This window comes from Clavelina lepadiformis, chromosome 2, assembly GCF_947623445.1.
Source record: "Clavelina lepadiformis chromosome 2, kaClaLepa1.1, whole genome shotgun sequence".
NCBI classification, from domain to species: Eukaryota; Metazoa; Chordata; class Ascidiacea; order Aplousobranchia; family Clavelinidae; genus Clavelina; species Clavelina lepadiformis.
In genome coordinates this window covers 13531597-13556470 of record NC_135241.1, presented here as the reverse complement: position 1 = coordinate 13556470, position 24874 = coordinate 13531597, and the positions used below count along the sequence as shown (strand labels likewise).

The 24874-nt window shown below is 34.5% G+C and overlaps 1 protein-coding gene across 4 annotated transcripts in view; it reads left to right on the top strand.

The window, feature by feature from the left end:
* The window catches only part of LOC143445278 (uncharacterized), a 44477-nt gene extending 25702 nt beyond the window's left edge, over positions 1-18775 (top strand). For 2 of the 4 annotated variants that reach the window (XM_076944251.1, XM_076944250.1), the window contains 12 exons: positions 5264-5431; positions 6181-6242; positions 7782-8864; positions 9193-9318; positions 9502-9594; positions 11182-11293; positions 11403-11777; positions 11988-12079; positions 12225-12321; positions 15797-15902; positions 16057-16130; positions 16527-18186. In XM_076944251.1, the coding sequence (XP_076800366.1) occupies positions 5264-5431; positions 6181-6242; positions 7782-8864; positions 9193-9318; positions 9502-9594; positions 11182-11293; positions 11403-11777; positions 11988-12079; positions 12225-12321; positions 15797-15902; positions 16057-16130; positions 16527-16786 (2648 nt within the window). In that variant the 3' untranslated portion in view covers positions 16787-18186. The other 2 variants (XM_076944253.1, XM_076944252.1) reach the window with 2 other exon arrangements.
* Positions 18776-24874: the final 6099 nt, after the last annotated feature.

Genomic DNA, 24874 nt, shown 5'->3' with positions numbered 1-24874 from the left:
TTATAACAGCGTGGAGCGGTGTGAGCGGAAATATCCGACACAAAATACACGAACATTTCAGAATGTGCGAACGATCAAAATAAGCGTTGGCAATGGGGATTACATTCAGTTAAAACTAGGACGTTATGAAATCACCTGATAACGTACTAAACGGCGTTTTCACATAAAGTTATTTAGAGCAAGTTTCCAAATATTAAACAACAATTGCAGTGTTATCAATAAACAATACTTCAATAAATAACTGGCGAACACTTTCCCAAGAATGATATAATGATATTAAAAATGCCACCCAGGCCACTACAAAGTCATGAAGCGTTTCATGTCGAGACATCAGAAAGCTGTTCTGCGTGACGCTTGAATCATTTCGCATCAGTTGCATTTTGTCGTACAAAGAGCTCCCGCCGTGAAAGGTTTAGAGCGCGTCGTGTGAACACTGAAGACCGCAGACTTATTTCATGAAGGTAGACTTGTTGGGAAGATAGTTGATAGCCAAGTTGCATGCAATTTTAGCTTGCTAGCTTCAGCAGCTCGCTATAAACCTTTGTAGCATGTTGGTAGTATAAGAACTTTGACAGTTATTGTTTGCATTAGGTATTGCAGAGTGAACTATATTTTTGTTAATTTTTAAGTTTACGAATGGCAAAACGATCATACAATGAAGCGTTTTTAAAACTTGGTTTCACAGAACTAGACGGGAAACCAAAATGTGTGGTATGTCTGAAAGTTCTCTAGGCAGAATCAATGAAAAAGAACAAATTGGAACGACACTTAGAGAAAAATCATCCAAACTGTGTGAATAAGCCTGTTGAATTTTTTAAGTTGAAATCGATTCAAGATCAAAAAAAATATTATGACAGCATTTACAGCACAAAATAAATTAGCTGTTTACTCTTCGTATGTTGCGTCCTATCAAATTGCTAAGCAGAAAAAAAACCTCACACAGATGGTGAGAATTTGTTAATGCCAGTTATGAAAGAAGGAGTAAAAATAATGATAGGTGAGAAAGAAAGTGAAAAGTTAAATGCAATTTCTTTATCCAACAACACAGTGAAAAGACGCATAGTAGACACGGCTGATGATGTTCTCGAGCAGATTCTTATCCAAGTGAAGGAGTCTCCCTTTTATTCCATTTAGTTGGATGAATCTTCCGACATTGAATGTTTGCCCCAACTTTTCGTCTTTATCCGCTTTATCAACAATGAGGCTGTATCAGAAGATATGCTATTTTGCAAACCGCTAAAACTGCACACCAAAGGTGAAGATATTTTTCAATTGTTGGATGATTTCTTTACGGAGTATTCCATTCCTTGGGATACATGTGCTGGCATTTGCACCGATGGCGCAGCAGCTTGTACTGGCATCAAGTCTGGTGTGGTAAAACGAATCAAAGACAAAGCCCCAAATGCTGTGTGGACTCGTTGCTTTCTCCACAGAGAAGCCCTTACTGCAAAAACACTGTCTCAAGAGCTGCACGAAGTGTTGAATGATGTTGTGAAGTGTGTAAACTTCATCAAAGCAAGGCCACTAAATCAGCGTTTGTTTTCGTCTTTGTGCACTGACATGGATTCGGATTATCAAGCTCTGCTGCTGCACACGGAAGTGCGATGGTTGTCACGAGGTAGTGTCCTAAAGCGAGTTTGTGGTTTGCGGGAGGAGATTGCTATCTTCCTGAAGCAACAGAACTATGTAGAATTAGCCGAGAAGTTTTTGCAAGAAGATTTCAATGCAAAAGTTGCTTACCTTGCCGATATATTTGACTTTCTGAATTCTCTAAATTTATCTATGCAAGGCAATTGTTTTACGGTGATTGATCACGCCGCCAAAGTTTCTGCTTACCACAAAAAACTCATACTCTGGAAAAGTTATGTCACTAGAGATGAGTATGATATGTTTCCTGAGCTAACGCAATATATTTGTGGCAAGGAAGTTGGAACAACTTACTCAAAAGTTTGTGCACTACTATGGTGAATCTCTAACACCTAATAACCAAAATGATTGGATAATTGATCCATTTGCTGGAAAGGACCTTCCTCAACTTCCCATCCATGTAGCAGAACAGTTTATGGACATGACAACAGAAGCAGCAAATCGTATTTCTTTTGCTTCCTTCAAGACAAATACCCCAAATATTCTGCAAATATCCACTTTTGGGCTTCCATGCACAAAGTGTATCCCACAGTTGCAAAATTTGTGATTCAAAAACTGATTCCATTTGCAACAACTTGGCTTTGTGAGACTGGATTTAGCGCCATGCGTGCATTGAAAACTAAACAGCGAAACCGGCTGGAAGTTTAAGCTGATATGCGGCTATGCTTAAGTAAAATAAAGCCTCGATTTCAGAAACTCACTGACAACAAGCGAGCACAGTTATCTCATTAGTGTGATATATGAAGTGATTTGATAAACATATTATGTTAAGAAAAAATTGCTGCTTTTGAAGTGCTGTGTGTTTGCAACGCAATCTTGTGTAACTTTTAAAATCTTACGACAATTTACTTGGGTCGCAAGATTTTATAATTCCGAATTTTTTCAAAAAATGGGTCGCCTTAAAAACGTGTTGGGAACCACTGTTAACTGATTAATCAAAGGATTTTTAGCTATCTGATATTTGGGTAAAAAGTCGTTGGTTAGCAGATAAAAAATGCATAACGTTGTTAATGTGTTTTAACATTTTTATGCTTGTTTAGGAAGTTTTGAATTACCCTGTTTTCAGATACAAGCTGCCTGGCAGAACAAATGTGATGATTGACTCCTTGTTAAACTTAATTAAATGCCTAATTCACAGTTATTTGTTCTCTATTATCAACAAGACATTAAACGTTGAGAGAATTTGTTCTATTATGTCACCACAATACATGTTTTTTATTGGCTAAAACATCACAAAATAAGTACTGTATGTTTTTCCAGAAATTAAAAATTGGATACATAAAATCAAACAGTTTAACTAAAATTAAGTGTGGCCCATTTGACACCATACGTGATGGGTCAAATGCGCTCTGGTATTTGGATGATTATTTTTCTACAGCAAATGTAATTGCTTTTCCCTTATGGTCAATGGTTTTAGATAAAGTTCTTTTATCCATAGGAGTACTCAGTACACACTTGCACAGTTAACATAAGTTACACCTTAAATGAAGAAATGGAAGAAATTAAATAAAAGGTGAGCACTGAGCATAATTTGTTATCAAACTTTCAACAGTAAGATGTTACAAATGGGCATACTGTCCAAGTGAACACAAAACTACACTATTCTTTCTAAATTTTAGTAATGTAATAGTGTGTTTATTTTTTTACGAGTTTAGACTTTTTTCCATTTCCCCAAAACTTCGCCTACACACTTCCTTTCTTATTTTACTCAGTTTTTTTTGACAGCTAAAGTTGCCTCTGAAGGGGTTGGAGATATTCATCCAACTATTGCATCACTTAATAATTTTCTTAGTGAACATGTTGATGTGCTGGGCATGATACATTTAGCAAACATCTGACCAAACATCTCAATTCTGTAAAGCATGAGACGAGTTGGTTGGATGGCGTAGAATGGAAATGTTGTTTTTTATGGCAGCGTTAACAGTGTTATATGCTAAGCTGATATTATGGCTATTAAAGGTAAACAGAACCGGTTTCTCTAAATCACTTGAATATTTAATAAGTATGTTTATAAACCAGCTCTAAAAATGCTTTCCATCATCCAACTTGAGTGTATGCAACCCCTTTTGGCCTCCAAATTGTCCAGGTATCATAAAAGTGTTTTGCTTTGTATACAGTACATGGGGGTAGATATTTCCTAGATACTGAAATTCAGAAGTGTGCCGAGTAGATCAAGGGCTTCTAACCTATTTGAGTAAAGCAACACAACTGTTTGATAGTTCGCTTCACGTACCAACCAATCTATACGACTGTTGACATACACCCACATCATTGCAGTGTGTGCAATTGCGCTTTTCCCGCTTGGACATAACTAGTTCAAGGAGTCCTAGTTCTAAAAAAACTAATCTTTCTGTAATAACACAGTTGTTTTTGCGTTTTACCATTTCCACTAACTTAGACAGACATTCAGGGATTGTAAGCGATTTCAGTTTTTAGTTTTCTTATTCTAGACATGCCAAAAATGTGCTTATTTCTTTATGTAGTAAAATTACCAAAAATGCGATTACTCGAAAATGGCATCAATGTGCTTGATGAAATTTTGCATGGCAAATTTTTTTGGTAAACTTCCGTTAAGTTAAATCAGTTATGTCAAGTCGTAAAATTTAACTGTTTGTTTGCATTTTTCAAGTATCAATATTCCTTTATTTAAACTTACCAGACTGGACTGAAGACTTAGGCTTAAGTCCAGTCTCAGCTGCCTAAATTATCAAGTTTTCTCTGTTTGTCTAATGCTCAGTAAACATTCAGTCATAGAGTTACTAGTCGGAAATTCAGACTGAAGTACTTGTTTATTTCATTGTCATCTGTGCATATATCTATTTAATTTTCTGTAATATATCATTACAGTATATAGTACTTGTAACTACAGGTTACCCTATTCAATATGCGCTCATATGTGACGTCACTTTTTCTACTTCATTAGTGATTTGTGGATAAACAAAAGAACAACAAAACCGAAAGGTTAGCAGGACAGCTTATTAAATATGAAATGTTAATTTATGAATAAAAATGCATTTCATAAAACCATGCTTTGTTGAAGTGGCATTGTCTTTATATTGCACCAACGCTCACTCCAACTTTTTAAGTGTCATATGCACAAAGTTTTAATTCTGATTGCAACTTTTTTTTCTCTTCATATTTCCCTTCGCATTGTTTATGTTTTTTTTTTTCTAAGTAAAGCAACAATATCAACTTAGCACAACAATAGTAACAGGGTAATTTGCTGAATTTTGCAACACTTAAATACCACTTTCACATGTTTGTCAGATTCCCTAAATGTTTTTATTCATTGCATTGATTGTTTGAATTTTTCAGGTAGTTTCAGTTTTAGATTATTCCAGACACATAATTTTACATTATATTATCTTTAAAGGAGTGTTATTAGAAAACTGATGCATAATGATTGTCGCTAATCAGCTCCATGTCCTTAACAGAGTTCTTGTTCAAATCTGACAATATTGTTAGGTTTTTGTTTTTTATGACCTATTCACAACCAGATCAACACTTGTAAAACTGTGTGTTTAGTATATAATTATGTTTAGAACCATGTAATATTAACGTTTTTTTAGCTTGATGATATTAACAAGTTCAGCAAGTAGCATCATTTATCTACCAGATTGGTATTTAGATCAACCAAACTGTGAATCTAAGAGTAAAGATCTGGAAACTGTTGAAGAAACTTCACTTCAGTTTTCTACACTCGCTTGTCAAATTGAATCTCTGAAAACTGATGTTGATTGTTTCTCTTCATCATTATCAAACGCGGAAGAAAAGTCCTTAACAGGTTAATAAAAACTTTTACCAAAGTATTGTCTTGTCTCTACTAGGTAGCGCAAGAACTTAAATGGACTATTGCTTAATTTCTCTTCTGAGAAAGCTGAACAATGATTAGATACTAGTGGCAAAGATTGCAATTGACCTTTTTACACTTCCACCAACAGTGTTGAAATTAAACATTCAACACTTAAATTTTAAATGTTTCACCCTGTTTGCAGTAAAACTGTTTAGGGCTTCTGAAACATCATTTCATATTTTACAAGTTTTCATAAATCATTTATACAGCTTACATATTCTTAACCAAAGTTTTTAGAAGAGAGTCATTCGTTAGGTCATATTGGGTTGCTCATAAGGCATCACAATACGAATAAGGTTGAAAAGTATTGCTTCAAATGTTGTATTTTTTTAAACTTGTAGTTGCTCTGCTGAATTTTGAATGATTTTCAGGTGACAAGGAAACTTCATTAAATATCTAAGTTGGGAGATGTATTGAGAAAAGTGGTCTCACATGCCAAAGTATCTCTCTCCCAACACCGCTAGCTTATTACCCTATATCAAAATGATAAAATAGATAATTTACTGATTTTGTTTGTATTTGTGTGTTTTAATTTTCAAAAAAAACACAACTAACACAGAAAGTAAACATTTTCACTCTCGATTCATTGGATCCTTATCAGGTGGTTGTTCAAGTGCACTGCATTGTCCACATGAAAAATTTAAGTGCTTTATACCAATCAAAAACGTACCATTTCACAGATTGTCTACAAGATGATTTCATTGCTGGACAACCAGAAAATCATGTTTCTAACAATTTTCAGGTATTTTGTATTGATATGTCTATTTTATGTATTTTTCAGTGTACAATATAATGTATAATGAATATCGGTTGTGTGCATAACTTCATAAACCTTGTATTTTCAAAATAAGGGTTAGCCTGCACATAGTGGTACCGTAGTGTAAGTAATAGTTTAATAATACCAGTAAAAAGTACCAGCCGTCATTTTGTGTAAATGTTTGTATTGGTAATGCATAATGAAATTAAAATTGTGTGGTACCAAACTACCAATCCAGTAGTATGAATCATTACATAATTAAAAATGTTCAAATTGAGCTTATATGAAGTACTAAGTTACTTTAAAGTTAAATTACTCAGTTACTTTTACTGAAGACTCATAGCTGGAATTGAACAAATCAGTGTACGATGTTTGGTATGATACTATAAATTTATCAGCAGATGAAGGAAAGTTTTTGCATGACTGTCTTGGTCAAGGCCATTACTATGGTAGGGCCCCTAGATATCTAACAAGAGGTAATTATTGCGAGTTGCGAGCACAATGCTCTAACCATGCCTTGTAATGAAAGAAGGCTTAAGTTATAAAAGAGTTTGTTTCCAAAAGAGTAATTGCATTGGTCTGAGGAATTCTCTTCCTAAAACAATCTTAACTCCTCTTTTCCAAGTTTCGAAGTTCCTACCAGCCTATGTGCTATTTTTAGCTTTCTGTGGTTCTATAAAAGACTAATTCCGTAAAGTTTCAAAGCAAACTGGTGAAATGAACGTTTCTCCAAAGTTACAATTTTTCTTTTTCCTGAAAACTGCAAAATGCTTGCGAGATTAAAATCATAGGCACTGTCAAAGTAAAACAGTTAAAACTTGTACTATCAGACACATTCTTATTTACTCCAACCTTAATTACTCCATTCTTATTTACTCCCATCTCCTGAATTATGTTAACTCAGCAACTCCTAATAGAATAAATTTGTCATTGACGTACTTGACATTAAAGAGACAATTACCTCGCACAATCCTAGTGGTTGTTGTTCATCATTCTGCTTGCTTTTGGCTTTCACATTTTTGTGGTTTATTTTAGTAATCATCTTCACCTTCGTATATCCTTTTTTAATCTTTATTGCTTCATTTCTTCCGCTTCAAAATCCAAGTACTTAGCTTTTATTTGCGCCACTTCTAGCTGTAAGTTACTGCATAATCATTCCAATCACTTCACTGTTACATCCTACATATTAAAGCTTTGTAAAATGTGCAGGATCTATGAATTTTAAACATGTTTTTGACTATTGAAGGTAGGACTTTGCAGTGAGTAATTCAGTATTTAAAAGGGCCTTGATTGGGATCATTAAGTAGTTACAGATGTTTCAATAAAAAAAATTTCATCATAACTGGGGCAAAAACAAGTACTTCATTTTAAAAATGTGAATTACACTTAGGTTGTGCTAAAATTATTGCAATAGTTTCACTCCTTTGTTAAAATAGTCTGCTCATTTATTTTATAGTATACTACTATTGGATTTGATATCAGGAATTGAGATCTAACCTTGTTAACAATTACATTGCTTTTTAGGTTATGGGACAAGTTTCCTACACCAAGGTCAACCAAAATCTCAAAGGTAGCTCAAATGCTGTTATGGTTTTTGACAAGTCAGCTTGTTCAAAACTGATCTATGACATAGAAGAGAAAGAAGGAGAAGATGATGTTTTTTCTGCAAATGTTGATAGATTACTCGATGAATTACCTAAAGATAATAACGATGATTGCATACCTATCACCGCAGTTATATCCACTGCTACATGTAAAGCCAGGGCAGTATCGGGTGATGTTAATGAAATCTTGCCAAACATTTCTGACAATACATCTAGTAATAAATTTAGCAAGTCAAATATTGTTTCTAGTAGTTTTGCAGAAACTGTTTTGACTCGCAGTCCAAGTTTGGCGGTTGAAAGACAATTTCATTCTCTGAAAAGTGATGAAAACGCAGAGAAACATGAAACAGTTGAAATTTCCATGAATCAAAACCTTACAGAACATTCAGGGTCAGAGTCAGAAATATGTGAAGATTCTAATAATGACTTCATAAATCCATCAGATTTTTCTTTTTCTCGTAAATCTGAAGAATTTTCAAGAGGAGAGCTTGGTACCTTGATAGTTAGTCAAAAGGACAATAATGTGATTATGCCTACAAAAGAAAATTGGGTTTGTTCCACCCCATATGCAACAATACTTACTTCAGTGGATGAAAGACAATATGTTTGTCAGAAAACTGATAAGCACGTAATGCAACTGCAAACAGATGGGATTCAGTTGCATTCAGAGTCCGAGTTACCTACCACTGTTCCAGAAATATGTGAAGATTTGGATAATGATTCTGGAAATCCGTTTATTAACCAATCAATTTTTTGCTTTTCACCTAATCCTAAGGACTATTCTGAAAAAGATCATGATACTTCCACTTCTAGTCAAAAAGTCAATAACGTAATCATGTCTACAAAAGAAGCTTGGGTTTGTTCCACCCCATGTGTGGAAATATCGACTGGGGCTTTGTGCAGTCGTGATTCTGCATTAGATTCAGGGTCACTGTCCGATGAAGATAATGATCTGCAAAATTCTTTCGTTGTTCCTGATATCAAAGAAAATTTGTACATGAACGTAAGTGTACTAAATCACCGAATAACAATTACATGCTTTCATAGCAACTGCATTCAGGACAACAGCTAAGTACTTATACTGGAGTACCATCACAACAAAAAAGATATCGTCATGTAATTTAGATTTAGTTTCGTTCTTTTTAAGAATTAGAATAGGTTCAGGTTCGCCATGAGCATTAAAATTTCTAGTTGTAAAACTTCATAATTAAAGTGATGAGAAAACAAAACCTGTTTGCAATTGTAGCGCAATCAATGCTTTTGTTTAATGTTTGATATGCAAGCACGTCTTTTTGGTGGATTTTGTAAGATTAAACCTCATCCTTTCATAGAAAGACACACAAGATGTCGTTGGCTCCCCTATTACAAATCTTTCAAGCCAAACAGGTGAAGTGTTTATTACTCCAAAGACTGCTATTGAGCAAGTAGACATGGAACAAACAATAGCCAAACTCCTCGTAAGCAGCTGTTATATAAGTGTATTCCAAAAAGATGTAATTCGGTTCTCCAGATTATTACAATAATATCTTGAGCAATCTGCGTAATTCCACTTTGCATAAGAAATTGAAATTATGAATGAACTTATTGTGATGGAAGTGATTATCATTTTTTGTTTTGTGCTAAAATTTATTCATGTTTAGAAAGCTTCATCAGAACGCAGTAGAAAGGAGAAGACTTCACAATTAATTGAAACGGCTAGGATAGAAGTTGTGAAAGACAAGAATCCTTACACGGTAGAGCAAAATAAGGCGGTGTTTTTTTTGGAGTAATCCATTTGATACTTTGGCGGCCAAGCCTTAGTACCATGGACAATGGTCGTAAAATCGATGTAACTACTTTTTAGACTTCCATTTCATAAATCAAAAATTGTGTACATACAACTGTCAAACTTATCATATACGACTTTAAGGAACATATGCATCAATCCCGACATACATTCAGTATCTGTTAGAATAACTGGCGTATAAAAACAATTCTATGCACATGTGCGAAGTACCGAAAATGTTAGCTGTGATAATTTCTGAAAGCAATTAATGTTTTACAAAATCATCTAAAACTGAACTTGACTAAACAGTCACGAGCTTGTTTTTATTCCGTGAAGACAACTATGTCTTTGGATGACAATATGTGCAACTCAATTTGGAACAACTAGCTTGCTACTAAAAGCAATAGATTTGCAGGTGGATACGTGATTTTGTTACAGCTAATTAGTTTCCGATATACTTTTGGTTATCTTTCATCAAAGAAATTATAGTAAAAAGTGTTACTGTGGATTATATATAAAAGCTTCGTTCAGAAGTAGTAAAGGAAAACGTCCGGGGTGCAAGGAGATAATACAGTAGGTTACATAGAAAACATGCAAAGATGCCAAAAAACCATGCGAAACAAAGGCTACTGAACGAGATACAACATTGCAGGTATGGATCTCTAAATAATAAACAACGTGTCGATATGAGGTGGTGAGTGTTGATTGATAGTTGTCAGAACTTTTCTTACTAGTAAAAGCCATATATCCACTTGCAATTGTATTGCTTTAGCAAGCTTGTGGTTAGCAATTTCAATTCTACCTACGTTTGTCAAAGCTGTTTTTACGATACTAATTAAGTTCTTGCCTAAACTTTAGTAAACTGTTATAATCATTCTTGCGTACTAGACTTAGGCTACTTCACTGTCGCCTAGCAATGGTGGTAAGGTCAAAAGTTGACTTTTCTTTGCGTAAGATCGAGTTACCTTAGTTTGTTTATTTTCACTCAAGTGCTTGAAAATAATTAGGAATAAGAACTTTGCGTAGTTCACGCTCACTGTCTTTCAGTGCTGACATGTCCTAGCGATGACCTTTTAATCCTGTTTTTGTTTCAGCTTCGGTAAGATCTTAGTTTAGAATAATTCGTTTGCCACAGTTTTTTGCTAAAACAGCCCATATTAAATGCAAAATATCAGTATTTTAATGGTGGCAACTAACGCTAACTCGCACTAACTTTTATGCAAAAACGAATACTGCCTTATAAGTGCATATTTGATTAGCACACAATTTACAATTCAGAAAACCATGTTTAAGGTGACCAAGTGATATGACCAATTAGTGAGCGTAAAGTTATCGCTCCATTATCATTTATAATCCAATTAAATTACTTTATCTGTACCGGCGAAAGTAACTTGGGTGTCTATTTGTTAAATTAGTTTCCATGTCGTTAGTGCGTAATTTTTCCAAAACTAATTATTATATAAGCAAAATTTTGGTGTCCTTCCGCTTGTAACTTTTGTAATACAATTAATAATGTATTCACTAGAAACCTGCAGTTTGAGTTTTTGCTTTATAGATATCTAGCACGCAACCTGATGTTAGCAAACGAGCTCAACAATTAATTCAAGCAACGAGAAACATGCTTGACATGTCTAAGAACACGGAAAATGCGTTTTCATGTGCTTCAGGTTATTACGATCATCACTTTCGTTACTGTGCTTTTACAACTTAACTGTTGTTACCATTCCTGAAAACTTTCATTTGTGGTTGATGGTTTGTACTTCGTTTTCATTGCAGATGGTTCTGCTCATGAAAGCCCAAGCGAAGACTTGGAGACGATCGTCGATGAAAAAAAACAAAGTCGATTTAACGCACACCCTTTCGTTAACGAAGTAACAATATCTGATGCTGCAAATAAAACTTTAGCATCTCAACATTTTTCCGAAACTGCAAATAATTTAAATATGAAAAAGCCTTCTTTGAGGTCCTGCAGCGATGACGACATTCATACCCATGGTTGCAATACAATACATGAAAACGCTGAAGGATCCGCTGTTGTGCAGTGTTTCAGTAAATTGACATTGATTCAGTCACAAGATTCACCTGATAACAACGAGAACAAAGTCGACTCGGCTACCCAGCAGGAGATGCTGACCATTGTTCCTAATGCAGGTTTAAAACTTGATGATCTGGTTAAGTAAACAGTTGGTTTTTATTCTTTGTCATCTTATTTCATTTCGTAATAATGGTTTGCACTGCTTTAAATGATAATTACATCGTTTTCGAGGACAGTTGTCAACTTCTGTCTAAAACTCTAAATGATGCAAACCTAAAATACGAATAATGCGTTTTCACGTATGTTGTATGTTATTAATATTCTAGCGGTATATTCATTATCGCCAGCGAGGGAGGGTAAGAGCTTTCTAAATTCAAACGAAGTCGAAGAAACAGTAGTCAATCCCACTGCAAACGATGTAAGAAATGAGAGTTATTGAACTTTAATGTCTCATTTCTGTGAAACCGACCACATTGACAGATTTACAATTGTTGCGTTAGAAAAATTCCCGGATTTCAGTGCATTGGTAATGCATTTAATGAACTAGTGTCTCTGTTGATTAGGTTCTAAAAGAAGAAATGGCCCTGACTGCTGAGCTTACTACGGTTGAAGAACGGTCAGTTGAAGTGCAGACTGCTGTTCAACAATTGCAGTCTCTAGGTAACTGACTTATTTATATAGCAACAACTTGGTAATTGCAGTTAACTTGTTGCTCGTTATTATGTTTTATTAGTGTTTGATACACACTGTTGCGTTTTGCAGCGTGGCTCGACTTGCAAAAACAATAATCACATTTTTATGATTATATCTTATGAAACAACAATAAAACCATTCATAAGTTAAGTGTTTGGTGTTCGATGTTTGCTGAAACTGCTAACTGGTATAAAATTTTATCAAACATTATTATCATTTTCGTGTTACTGTTAAATGTAGGATACGAGGTTGTGTTTTCAATCATTCCCTGCACTGTAATTGTTTGACAGCTCTTAAGAATATACGGTCTGTTTTGAGTAAACTTTTATAATGTACTTGCATTTTCAGGAATTGTTACACGTTTAAGGCTTTTGTTTAAATGGCGGTTTTAGTGCACTGTTTGTCACATTTTCAGTTGATTTACAATGTGATATTATGGGGAATATTTTGTTTTTTTTTGATTTGCAAAAAGTAATTGCGTTTTATATTTTTATAAGATAGATTATTGTGTTATCTTACCATGTTGTTTTAACTGCGGATGTCATCCTGGAAACAATAGAACAAAACAAAATGGCGGACATTAAGTGCGCCCGCCGTCGCCGCCCCCAAGTTTATCGTGACCAAAATATCTTCTTATTTATTGCCGTATTGATGCGAAAAGTAACCGATTTTCGGAATATTTTTCTTCCAACTGTTGAGATACATTTTTTGGTTGCAACGAATGCCATTAACTGCTTTTTCTGTTTTCTACCCTGATATAAAATTGTGTCCAACTTTTCTTGAGTTTCAGTACTTATAATATAATAGTTTTCTAAAGATGTAAACCTCGCGTGTTGTTGCGCCTCATATTATTTTAGAGCACTAAAAAGCTCTCTTGGTGAATTTTCCACATCAGGTGTACTGCCTTTAATACCTTAAGTGAGGTCACCCCTTGATCTAAAACGGGCCCTGTAAGCGATCTTTGGTGTCGCGAAAATGAAGTCGATGCTATCTCTTCGATGTTGTCACAAAGGTCGACCCCTTGTCAATCAGGATTAGGCCCAGTAGGTTCTTGATATACCCTTTCATGTGTGTATACTAAATGACTGTCTCGTATGGTATTTCTGTGTTTCTTTAAAAAATATGCTACCTAGATGGCGAATATTGGTTGGCAACTACACACAAATGAATTTCTTGTTTAAAGTTTTTTTTGAAATGCGGCCAACTCAGCGAATTATTTCAGCATTTTCTGTTTTCTCATGTTAAATTTTGTAACACATTATATGTGCTAATCTTAGTTTTAATTAACGTATGTTTATTCATTTAAGTCTCTAAAAAATATACAATGGGCATAATTTTCACATTTTACCCAATACAGTTTCGTCGGATTTCGCAAATGTCAGTGTTAAAATATCGGTAACTCGACCCGTTTCAATGATAGATTTGCTTTTTATGTTAAACTGATACTTAATTATATTTGTTTGCCTTTGTTTTTCTTTGGATTCAAAGGATTTTCGCTCGAAGAGTCTGATGCAACGATACAGTACTTAACACTTGATGTCGCTACGGTTCTTTTAGGCATTATGGTACCTGCTTTCATCGTATTGGTCTCTGTGGTATAAGCCTACATGGTTTGTTTATTAGTAAAGGACTTTCTGGATTGACAAATCAACGGAACAAAAATTTATGTTATCAGTTGGATTTGGATTTGGATGCGGTTTTAATATCGTAACTGCACATGAAAATGGTTTTGTTTTCGTTTAAAATGCAATTTAAATCTATTCTGTTTTCGTACTCTATTAAATTCTGTTCAGTACATGCGTTATTTATACTATGTGTAAGTTGATCAGTTTTATTATGCGTCAAAAATTAATGAACTTGCCTCGGTTGTAGAAAGTAAGCGCATCCCAGTGCAAAATCAGGTTTGCTAGTGATTTGTATGAACCACGTGTTCTACTGTTCATGTTATTTGCTGTTTTTCATTTCTTGTTAATTCACGACCAACAAAGGCACCCCACAAAGATGGTGAGGATGGCAAGATAAGATTTGGAGCCATTACAACTATTTCACTAAAACGAATTGGGTGGTCGAATATTTTTCCCATTATTACGCTCCTGTCGTTCTAAAGGTGCCCGCCCCGTCACTCGTCGAGAAAACGTTGTTTTAAAGGATATATACTTCAAAAAACACGCTGGAGGCACCTTTGTTGCTTGGAGCTTATAGAATGTCGATAATCAAAGTCTGTATAGAATCTGGTTGCCACGTGTAGTACAGTAATATCTTACTCAGATCGTTCAGCGAAAATTATATTTCGATATATTACAAAAAATTATTCAAATAAAAAAGCCTTAGCAAACAATGCTTAGTAAATCAATTTACTGTATTCAGATGTACCACTCTCAAATATAGTAAGACATTCCAATGCCTTGTTTTTTGCCGCATTTGACAACTTCCATTGTTTTCATAATGGACAACGATATTGCAGAGACGCGTCTAAGCAATCGTCTTATTTATAAGTTAGACTACGTCAAGTATTTGGGACTAACATGTGATGTCATTCGGTCAAATTACCACAAAAATATTCTTGGTTACGTTCGGTCTTCATTTGTCGACATGGTTGTCATTCTTTTTATTGGAATGACACATTCCCAGTTTTTCATTCTGTTTACGCTGTTTGTTAATGACGCTATGTCGCTTTACTTTTAATATACTTTTTGCCGTCTTTTGAATACACCTAATTGGTGGTTTAGGTTTTTGGTGTTAGATTAGAATTTTGAACAAAAAATAAACTTTTCATTTTTTTTGTAAGAAAGCGACAACATTTGATCTTCGGAGACAATACCACTTCGCTTTGAAAGTGTTTTTGTGTTTGTCACACAACGTATTGAAAAGCTTTCTAATGAAGCATTGTTTAGTACTCTTTAGCTAACCATGCAGATAAATCTTTTTTCTAGTTGATATCAGCGTGTATACGTTTTCAATATACTTCGCTTGTGTTAGTAGTTGCTAAATCAACTGTCGCTTGTGTCGGGACATTTCGTGTATTTATCGCTCCATCTTGTAATGTTTCATCCGGTTCTCTCAACTTTCACGATCGTTATTCAATCGAAATTTCTCACGACTGTTGACATCTCTCACGCAACACTTGTCCCCTGTGTCATACTTGAAATGGCGACATGCTTTCTGCTATACGCTTAAGACAAGTTGAAGTAGACCCTTTTATAAATTTGGGGATTATTGTCGATGACACTATTGACAGACTTCTGGCTGCAATCTTTTTATGCGTTTTACAATAACTATTAACACGGACCATATGTTAACACTATATATAGTGTATTGCATGCTGTACATAAATATATATATATATATTAATATATGTATATATATTCGACAAGTTCAACATTCAGTAGAAAAAGGTGTGTTTTTGTATCAAAAACACCAGTAATGTTAGTCTTGCTTTAAGGTCCTGCTGCAAGTAAAAAGGTGGAGAAGGAACTGATGCAGGAATGGTTTCAACTAGTCCATAAGAAGAACTCGATTTTACGTCAGCAGGATATTTTAGCCTTGAAGTAATTCAAAGCCATCAATAAGTATTTCTGCGTATTATCTTAATCTTAATGAGAACGTATTTTTTTGTATCCCAAAGTGTCTCATTTAATTATGCTGTTATTTTACTTTCAATTACTTTGTGGAATTCTTATTATTGTTCGGGTTGATACCCAGGAAAGAGGAACAAGTTATGCTGAAGATGGTTGAAGATGTACATCGTGAATTGATGCCCCTTATGTTTATGGAAGGTAAATTATGTTGGGAAATTCTTTATGTTGCTCTTTGCAAATATAATCAGCCGACAATTATGATTCTTATGACGTAACAAAAGATCAGGTTGTGTTTTTTTTGTGACGGCTTCTGTTATTTTTTCTGTTTATTAGAAACTAATAATTTCGTGTGCAGTTGAGCTTATTCTAAAAGTAGAAAAAAAATTGTCCTTGTTCTTATCTCCTTGTTATTATTACAAACCTTAATCGAAAATATAAACAGTGAAACATGTATTGTAATCATGTTTGTGCTTTGATTAAAGTAATCAGTGTTATGAACAGTCGCTTTATCTTATTTTAGCGGTATCTTATCTTCTTGTATCATACCTGACTACGCTGGCTTATCTCGAATCGATAGTTTTTTTGTCTTCACAGTCGTATTTACTGGCCACATCTTCTGTGGTAGTAAGAATCGGATTACAATACTGCGATCAATGCTATCTTTCCGATCTGTTATTCGCTTGTGTATACCGTCCATATACGGTTCACATGGTGGCGGATTGCCTTCTACCATCTCGGATAAGCCTCTTTATATAAATGTCTATTTACGTTTGGTAATCTTGATTATATCGTCTGATAGACGTAGCTTAACATATACTACTGATGCCTTGTGCCCCGGCTTCATTATACTGTGATGGTGATTTTACAACTTGCCGAAGATCGTTGGATGAGTGCTTGCTAATTCCACAATCACTTTAATTGCTTTACCGCAGTTGCTTGTTCTTCTTGCTTGTTTTTCGGTGTCGTCCTCAAACTGCTTCCCTTTTATGTTTTCTGTTATTATTTTGTGGTGAGATGGACGCATTCCATGATCACGTTTCGTCAAATATAGCAATTAATTTACTAATCTTCTGACGTCATCTGCTGGCATTGTGCCGTTACATGAATTTTAATAACGGCGCCAATGTGTCTGTGCGTGTAACGCTTGTTTATGTTTACTCGTGCGCCGTGGTTTGTGCGATCGAATTTATTGTAATTACCTCAGTGATGTCGGTTTAATTGCAGTGGTCTGAAGTGTGATGCGCTAGGCTACATGTCAAGTTATGATAAAATCTGACATACTTCGACTTCACCAGTGCTTATAACCTTGTAATGGCGAACACAAATTCAATCGCAACATAAATGCAGTACTGTATCATTAATTGTGTGCTATTCTGGGGTAGTTTTCATTATTGGCATGTATGAAGCGGGACTTGTAATGAAAATGGGTTGGTTTTAATCACTACTAGAACTATTTTCTCCTTTCTAAAATTAAACCTCACGGTTCACCCTTCTTGGAAATGTTTTTCGTGTAGGTTGTTTCCCATCTTCTTTGCTGTCGACCGTTTATACAGCCTGTAGGAGATCGCTATCCGAATGCGGTTTATTGGTAACTTATAGTTTTCAACTTTAGCTGTGCAGTTCAACCAACGCACTATTACGCTTTTTTGTTTTTTCTGAAGTACTTAATTTGGAACATCTACTTGCGTGTTAACTGTGATCTAATTAAGTTTTTACTCAATCTCGCTGGTGTGATCAAAAGAGTGTAATATGTACAATTCATTCGACACCTTATCGCAAGTTCATTCTACATTATTTTGGTTCGGTTTAAAAATATGCTACCTTGATGTTTTGAAGTTGCCCAAGTTTGGTCTTCAGAGATGCACTGTTTTTTCTTGTCCGTTAATGTTACCTCAGAAGAAAAAAGTCGTTGAGCCGATATTTGTAACATTTTTCACTAGACCATTTTTGTAAACAAAATGGCCGTAAACCCATTCGGATTGCATAACTTGGTATGCGATAAATAGTAAAATTTTTGATGACATAAAATTTTAATTCTCAATTTTCTTTGTGTATAAAATCTAAATATATATTTATTGGTTGATCAATGCTCACATAATTAGATGATGCGCATTGCATTATTTTGTCTTATGTTTTTAGCGTAATTCCATGATTCGTTTATTTTTTATCATTTTCCGCTTACTAACAAAAATTTACTGTGATTTCTACTTTGTGTATACATATTAAGAATATTTTATTTTGTCGTCGGATATGTTATTAGACTCTATGAAAACTCTGGCACAAAAAGAACGCGAAACAAAACTGTTGGAAGAAAAAGTAAGACTTGTCAACAAACGCGATGAAATAATGCAAGAAATGAATGAAAAGGAGCAAACGTAGGTTGACGACAAAATGAATTTGACTGAAAAAGGTGTTAAATAAACGATGCATTTAAAATGTTTGCGTTAGAGCTTTGGATGAAGACGAGCGATTGCAGACAAATCTGGGTCAAAACATGGCACAGGCTCTGCAAAAAGAAGATAAGTGCTCAATAATGTAATAATATATGCTAACTGTTTAGTTCGCGTATGATTATTCACATTTCATTTTTCTTAATTCTTTCCCAGCCACGTAAGCTTGTGCGAAATATAAACAAAATGTTTATTATTAACTACTGAAAAACACTTTGTGCAATATTTGCAGTTTCATTAACTTTGTCGCTTAACTAATGTACAAGTATTACTCTGTTAGTAATCAGTTAAAAGTCATTATTGTTCACAATGATTTTGTATTGTGTTGTAGGAAATGCTACAACATTATGCGTTGTTTATATGGCTTGAAATTAAAACATTTGTTTAATCTGACTGTTGTTTATCAATATTGAAAAATGCAAATTGCAAATTGCAAAAAAGCTGTTTTAAGTCATTATACTATATTTCTTCAATATGAGGTATTTATTTTATTTCGAAAGTTGATGATGAATGTGTTTCATTACACTCTATAATAAGAGGGAAATTTTTAAAGCTTTATGTAAGCACACTCTTATGTCTTATCTGCTACCGACCTACCAGGCACAAAAAGTTAGACAGTCACATTTCCAACAAACCATTTTGTATGATTACGGACTGATAGTTTAATGCATAGTAATGAAAACTGTTTTGTGGAAGCATGCTGGCAAACTGCCGGCTAACAAATAAAGCCAGTCACATAGCGTTTTAAGTATAGTGACACTTTCAGGATGATTTTGGTGATGCCGATAAATTTCACCATATGTTAAGCAAGCTTGCAAACCTGCTTTCAAATCCTATATGCAGCTTAGAATGTCAAATGTTAATCTCTTTCAAAATAGTTACGTCGTTTTAAAATGTCGTTTACCCAAGTGACGAGTTTGATATAAATTGATTATAGCCTCAAAAGTTAAGTGGGTTCCAATTTTTTTAAATGTAGTTGAGTTACTTAATTTTGGACGGTCCTTTTTAGTTTTCCCGTAAGTGGACCGACCTGCCATTAGAGTTGTTGTTGGAAGGGCGGTTATTCTAAATCTAAAACATCTTCTCGGGCAGTAAAACAGACAAAATTTTTAATTATACTATGGCTTGTTATGCGCATATAGGTTGTTGCTGTAGTTAAAGCTGAGAAAGGTTTGTTTCAGCAGCTGAGATTGTGACTCACCGCGGCGCCACATCAGCATGTGTTTGGGTAGTATGCAGTTGTATGGCCGAGAGTAGTTACTTGGTCGCACGCCCATTCTCTTCGTGGCCAATGACCACCTGCTTTGCAGTAGTTATATCCCATTATTCTAAAACAAAAAAATGCGCAACGCCCTGGTCAATTGATTGGTTTCGATAAAGACAGATTAGCGGCGCTCAGAAACAAGTAAAATTAATTGTTTTGCAAAAGGATTTATCACGCTCCTTTAAATATCAATTGCGTCATTAGTAGGATTAACGAGGACAAATCGCTGCCATATTGAGGAACACAGAGACGCCTCGAATCTGAAGCTGGAGATTCAGCGATAGCTTAATTTGTAGTCGGAATCTGCGTCTCAGCAATTTAAAAATACCGAGAAGCAAAGAATACCGTGGAAAACATTTGCACTTGACACTTCCGATTAAGTATTGTAAAGTTTACCAACATATTCTACACTGGAAAAGTCGTAAGTAGTAGGAGGTATGCTTGGCGCCCTTTTCTGAGTTATCGTTTTCGTATGTAATATGTTGCATAAGCACCCTTCCAGGAAAATGTTCCCAGCAAACAATTCAACCTAGTTACTGAGGATGGACGATTATCAAATCGACTGTGACAAAGTTGTGGTCCAATGGTATCTTGTTATTGAGCAGATGTTTTACTTTGGATCATAAAAGTACAAAATAAATGTAAACTACTAGTTTGGTCCTTTTCAGAATTTCTAAATAACCTTAATAATAATTGTCTTGTTGAAACTGAGGTTTTGATATAGTCATTAAAAATCTATTTAACGAAGTTTCTGCCATGAATTCTTTGTGTTGATCTTGCTTGTTTGAAATAAGACAAGAAGATATGTTTTGTTTCTCGACGTACAGTGAAGTCTGAGAGACCAAACAGCGTACTAAAATGTTTTATAAAATACCGTAACCTACGGCCGATATGTTGTTTGTAGTTTTATATTTTGCTGTTTTAACGACAAATCGTATTTGTTACAGAAATACTTTAAGATAATTCTCGCAAGTGGTTAGAGTACATCAAAGTTTATTTTTAAACAACATTTCAGCAGGCATCCAGCTTTGCATGCAATTCCGTGATTAATGGTGATTAAGAAATGCGATTTGAGAAAAAATGATTTTTAGACTTGAATGTGCTGATGTTTTCAAATCAGTTATGAGCATTCTTTTCAAATTTTGCTTGCAAAAGCATTCCAGCCCTATCAACTTTTTGTATTTACAATCATAAAATTTGAGCGTTAGATATAAAGCGGTAAGAGATTATTAGTATCCATTCGGTCAAATACACATGTAGGCTACAGCGTACAAAAAAATCTACAACTTTAATTAACGGCGTTTCAAGAAAAGCAATAATATTCTTTAATATTTTCTTTGAATGAGCTAAATGGACTTTGTTTCTTCCTTTTAACAGTTGCTATATTCTCCATGACATAATACTAATCTTGCTCTCTGAACATTTGAATATTGAAGATCATATGAGCCGGTAGTTTGTATTTGTCGACTAATATCGTTTGAGAACAATATCTCCTTTGTAGGTCAGGCGTGCTTATGTACAAGGAAACCCGTTGTGTGCTCGGTACCGAAAAATAAAATATTTAGGTCAAGCAGATTACGAACGTATTATCCTTGCATAGATATTACATTCCCATAGAAAGATTTATCTCCTTCATTGTGACTGGTTTGTAATGCTCAGATTTTTCTGATGATGTAGGGTCATACAAAAAATATTGCTCATTGCTTTTTGTGTTCTTCTTTAAAAAGATTTATTTCGCTGTCCAAAGTCGTTTTGGAGTGTACAAACGTATTTTTTCAAAACTTTTGCTTCACATGCATATTTTACTTTGATTTGTGAACGTTACAAGACAATTACAAAAAGTTTCTAATTGTAAATTTCTCACTTGATATTGGAAGTTGTTTAACCTGTGCCGTTGTTGAAAATGGTACCAATGTTGCTGTACAGTAGTGGCGTTCAAGCTACGACATGATGGTACTTATTTTGAGTAGAAATGTAAATTTTCACACATTTCAAGTGCTCTTAAATCCAGGAGGTTCTCGTGATGTTTTTACTCTCAATGTTATTGGCGGGTGTCACAGAACAACATGCAACAGCGCTTCATTATTCTGTGCTTTTAGTTATATAGAAAGTTGTAGTTATTTATGGTAAAAGATGATATACAAAAGCAACAACTTCAACATAGATATTTCTATACTATGTATAAACTGGTTTCTTTTTCTTTGTCGTCTTTTCGTAGCAATACATATATGCAGCACTTAGGGTCATTTGTATTAACTACCTAACTCTTTAAATGTCAAGAGAGAGAGAAGCAGCAATCACGTTTGAGCGTGTAAAAAGAGAGGAAAAGGCCTCAAGGCGCACATTGAAACAAGAACCATAACAGGATTATACTGAACTTCATTCAATGCGATGCTCCACGTTTGTATCGCAAACCAGCATGGTTCTTAACAATTTTTCGGCCATGAACCGACAACGTCTGTACTCGGAGCAGAATGTTATAGCGGCGTTAGAAATTGATGTATCACAAAATATCAGTGAGCCAAAGAAAGTTTAGTTAATATCATATTTATGTTTACCGATTTTTACTGATTTGAAAATACCCTAAGACAGTTAAAATTATTTACATATGGTACATATGTTATTTGATTTTAGTGTGAGGGTTGAAATTTGCAGTCCGTTAAAGTTATTCTGTTTTATGAGATTAGGAATGCATGGAAATGCATCTTAAATATGTTTCAGAAAGTATAAAATCAGTTAACAGTAATTTTATTCATGTAAGCCCTTATCTGTTTTCAATTTTTGCAATATGTAGGCCTTACTATATTTGTCCGGGTAGGCAGTGATAAAATGAACTTAACTAAATGTAAATATTAAAACTTAAACTTTAAAAATATTTTTAATTCAAACATTTTCTTGGCATTATGTATACTTTTATCAGTAAAAAATCAATGCTTTCGTCCAAAACCAAATGTTACTTGACATGAAACTACAGTTCTTTTAGATTTGTTGCTGACGCCACGTTTTTGAGATGGCGACTTGTGCACGGCTCGTAAAGCATGTCGATCGGCAAAATGGTAGCTTGTCATCAATTCTTAGCAGAGAGTAAAGTTTTGTATAGTTTATAAAATAGCAATCATAAGCTATAAAATCCCCTGTGTGAGGAATACCTCTTTGAAAATCTGCATCTTTTCTTGGGTCATGTCGTAATTTAATATATTAGCTATGCAAAAAATGTTTTACTGTAATTTGCTAGTTCGTAAATACCTGTACTATAGTTCTGATAACTAATTTTGTTTCTTTTATATCATGTAAATATTTGAAGATTGTCACTAACAACTCACTAATTAATTAATAAAAACGAGGTTGGACGCCTTTTTCAGAAAAAATAGACCACCCACATCGAATGTTTTCTGGCCTTTTATCTACACTACTAAAGAAAAGCAACTCGTCGCATTTGATTAGATCATGAACAACCCATTCAGTATCCATGTAAAGCGAAAACATTTAGTAAAATTGTTAAAACATTATAACAAAAAATTTTAAATCGACTATTTCAAACGTAAACTTTATTTTGTTTGACTTAAATTAAGAATTTTTGAATCAACAGTGGTTCTGTTTTAAATTATGTTTCTCATAGACAGAAAGTATTTATGGTAAAAATACACCGATGCACCTATGATATGATTGTCAGATTTTCCGAACTTCATTTTGTTTCGCTTGCCCGAATGAATCAACCAAGTTTGTGGAGTAACTCATGAAATTGCTAGCGCATTGCAGCTTCGTAAATCTGCCGAATTTTGGTATTGTTTGACGCCACGTTGTTTTTATAGTTAACTTAACTGATTGCGGTTTTTATATACAGGGTATATCATTTGTAGTTTATTACGAGTATACAATAATATCTTAATGTTTTTATTTAGTTTGCCAGCAGTATTCTGTGTGTTTGTTTAAATCGTGTTTAGTTTTGGTGGGTTAATATCAATTTAAACCATATTCTTATACATCTACCTGTACTTCAACTAAGTCGATTGTTTCAACGATTAGTAAAATCAAGCCTGATGCAGTAAAATGCTTGGGTTAAAACTTTCATCATCCTAGCCACAGGCATGCGTCACACAAACCTTGGTTTGTAAAGCATGAACAACAACGCTTTGATGGTAGAACACGGTCTACGCACCAATGGGTTTCTCTCATTCTTTCTACTGAAGGTTTCCGATGCCTTAGACAGACACTTTAATAGATCAAAGACTGTACTTGTTTGTTTGGTGCCACTAAACTGAGTAATATAGATTTTCGAATAAAAAGGCATTTCCCTGAGACATGTACGTAATTTTGGAAAGGTTTTTCGTTTTGGTTTGCTAATTTAAGTTGATTGAAATTAAAAATGATGTTCGGAAAAATAATAATGCAATAATTCCTAACATAATGCATATCATATTGCTGAATAATATAAACAATTTTAGCAAACGTGTAAAGTAAACAGCAGTAGGCTTGTTTTCTAAGTATACAGACGTGAATGCGTTACTATGAAAAAACTTTGTTTTAGAACATGCCGATTTTAGGCATTGAATCATCGCGTTTACATTCTTTAGCCGACAATCGAATTTGTGGGGTTAAATGAGTGCAGTTGATCTACAGCACCTTAACCTATGAAAGCAAGTGACACAAGCACATCAAAAACAAAAAATCCCTAAAAAAGACTTTATAGCCCATAAGATAATCACCGACAGAATTTTTTTTGGTAAAATTGTTTCCACTTACAACGTTGCCTCTACTTTATCGAATAACACTATATTCTTTCTGTGATATATATACCACCACTACAGGGTTTGTTTTCTCCCAGGCTGTCGAAGCGTCTACAGCTATCGATCATAATTAATCACTGCCAGGGGACCGTATAATGGGACGTACAACACTTCCTAAATCATCAGGGAAGGGGCACGCTTTTCACGTCACTTGCCGGAAACAAATTATTTTCAGAAATTGTTATATTGGATATAGGGTTTTAAACAAATTTATTATCGGTGCAATTTTAAATAACGGAGCTGAATGAATTAGTGTTGGACAAATCGAGTTTCTTTGTGGTATTAGTTTAAATTTTTTACAAAACTTTGATTTCAGAATGAGTAAGGTCCACTCTCCGCGATTCAAGTACCACATTCAAGTGCCAACAAGTATTCTGTCGACAAAGGCAGGACCTGCGTCGTCACGATTGATGAGTTTTGGTTTTTGCTTCTGCAACAACA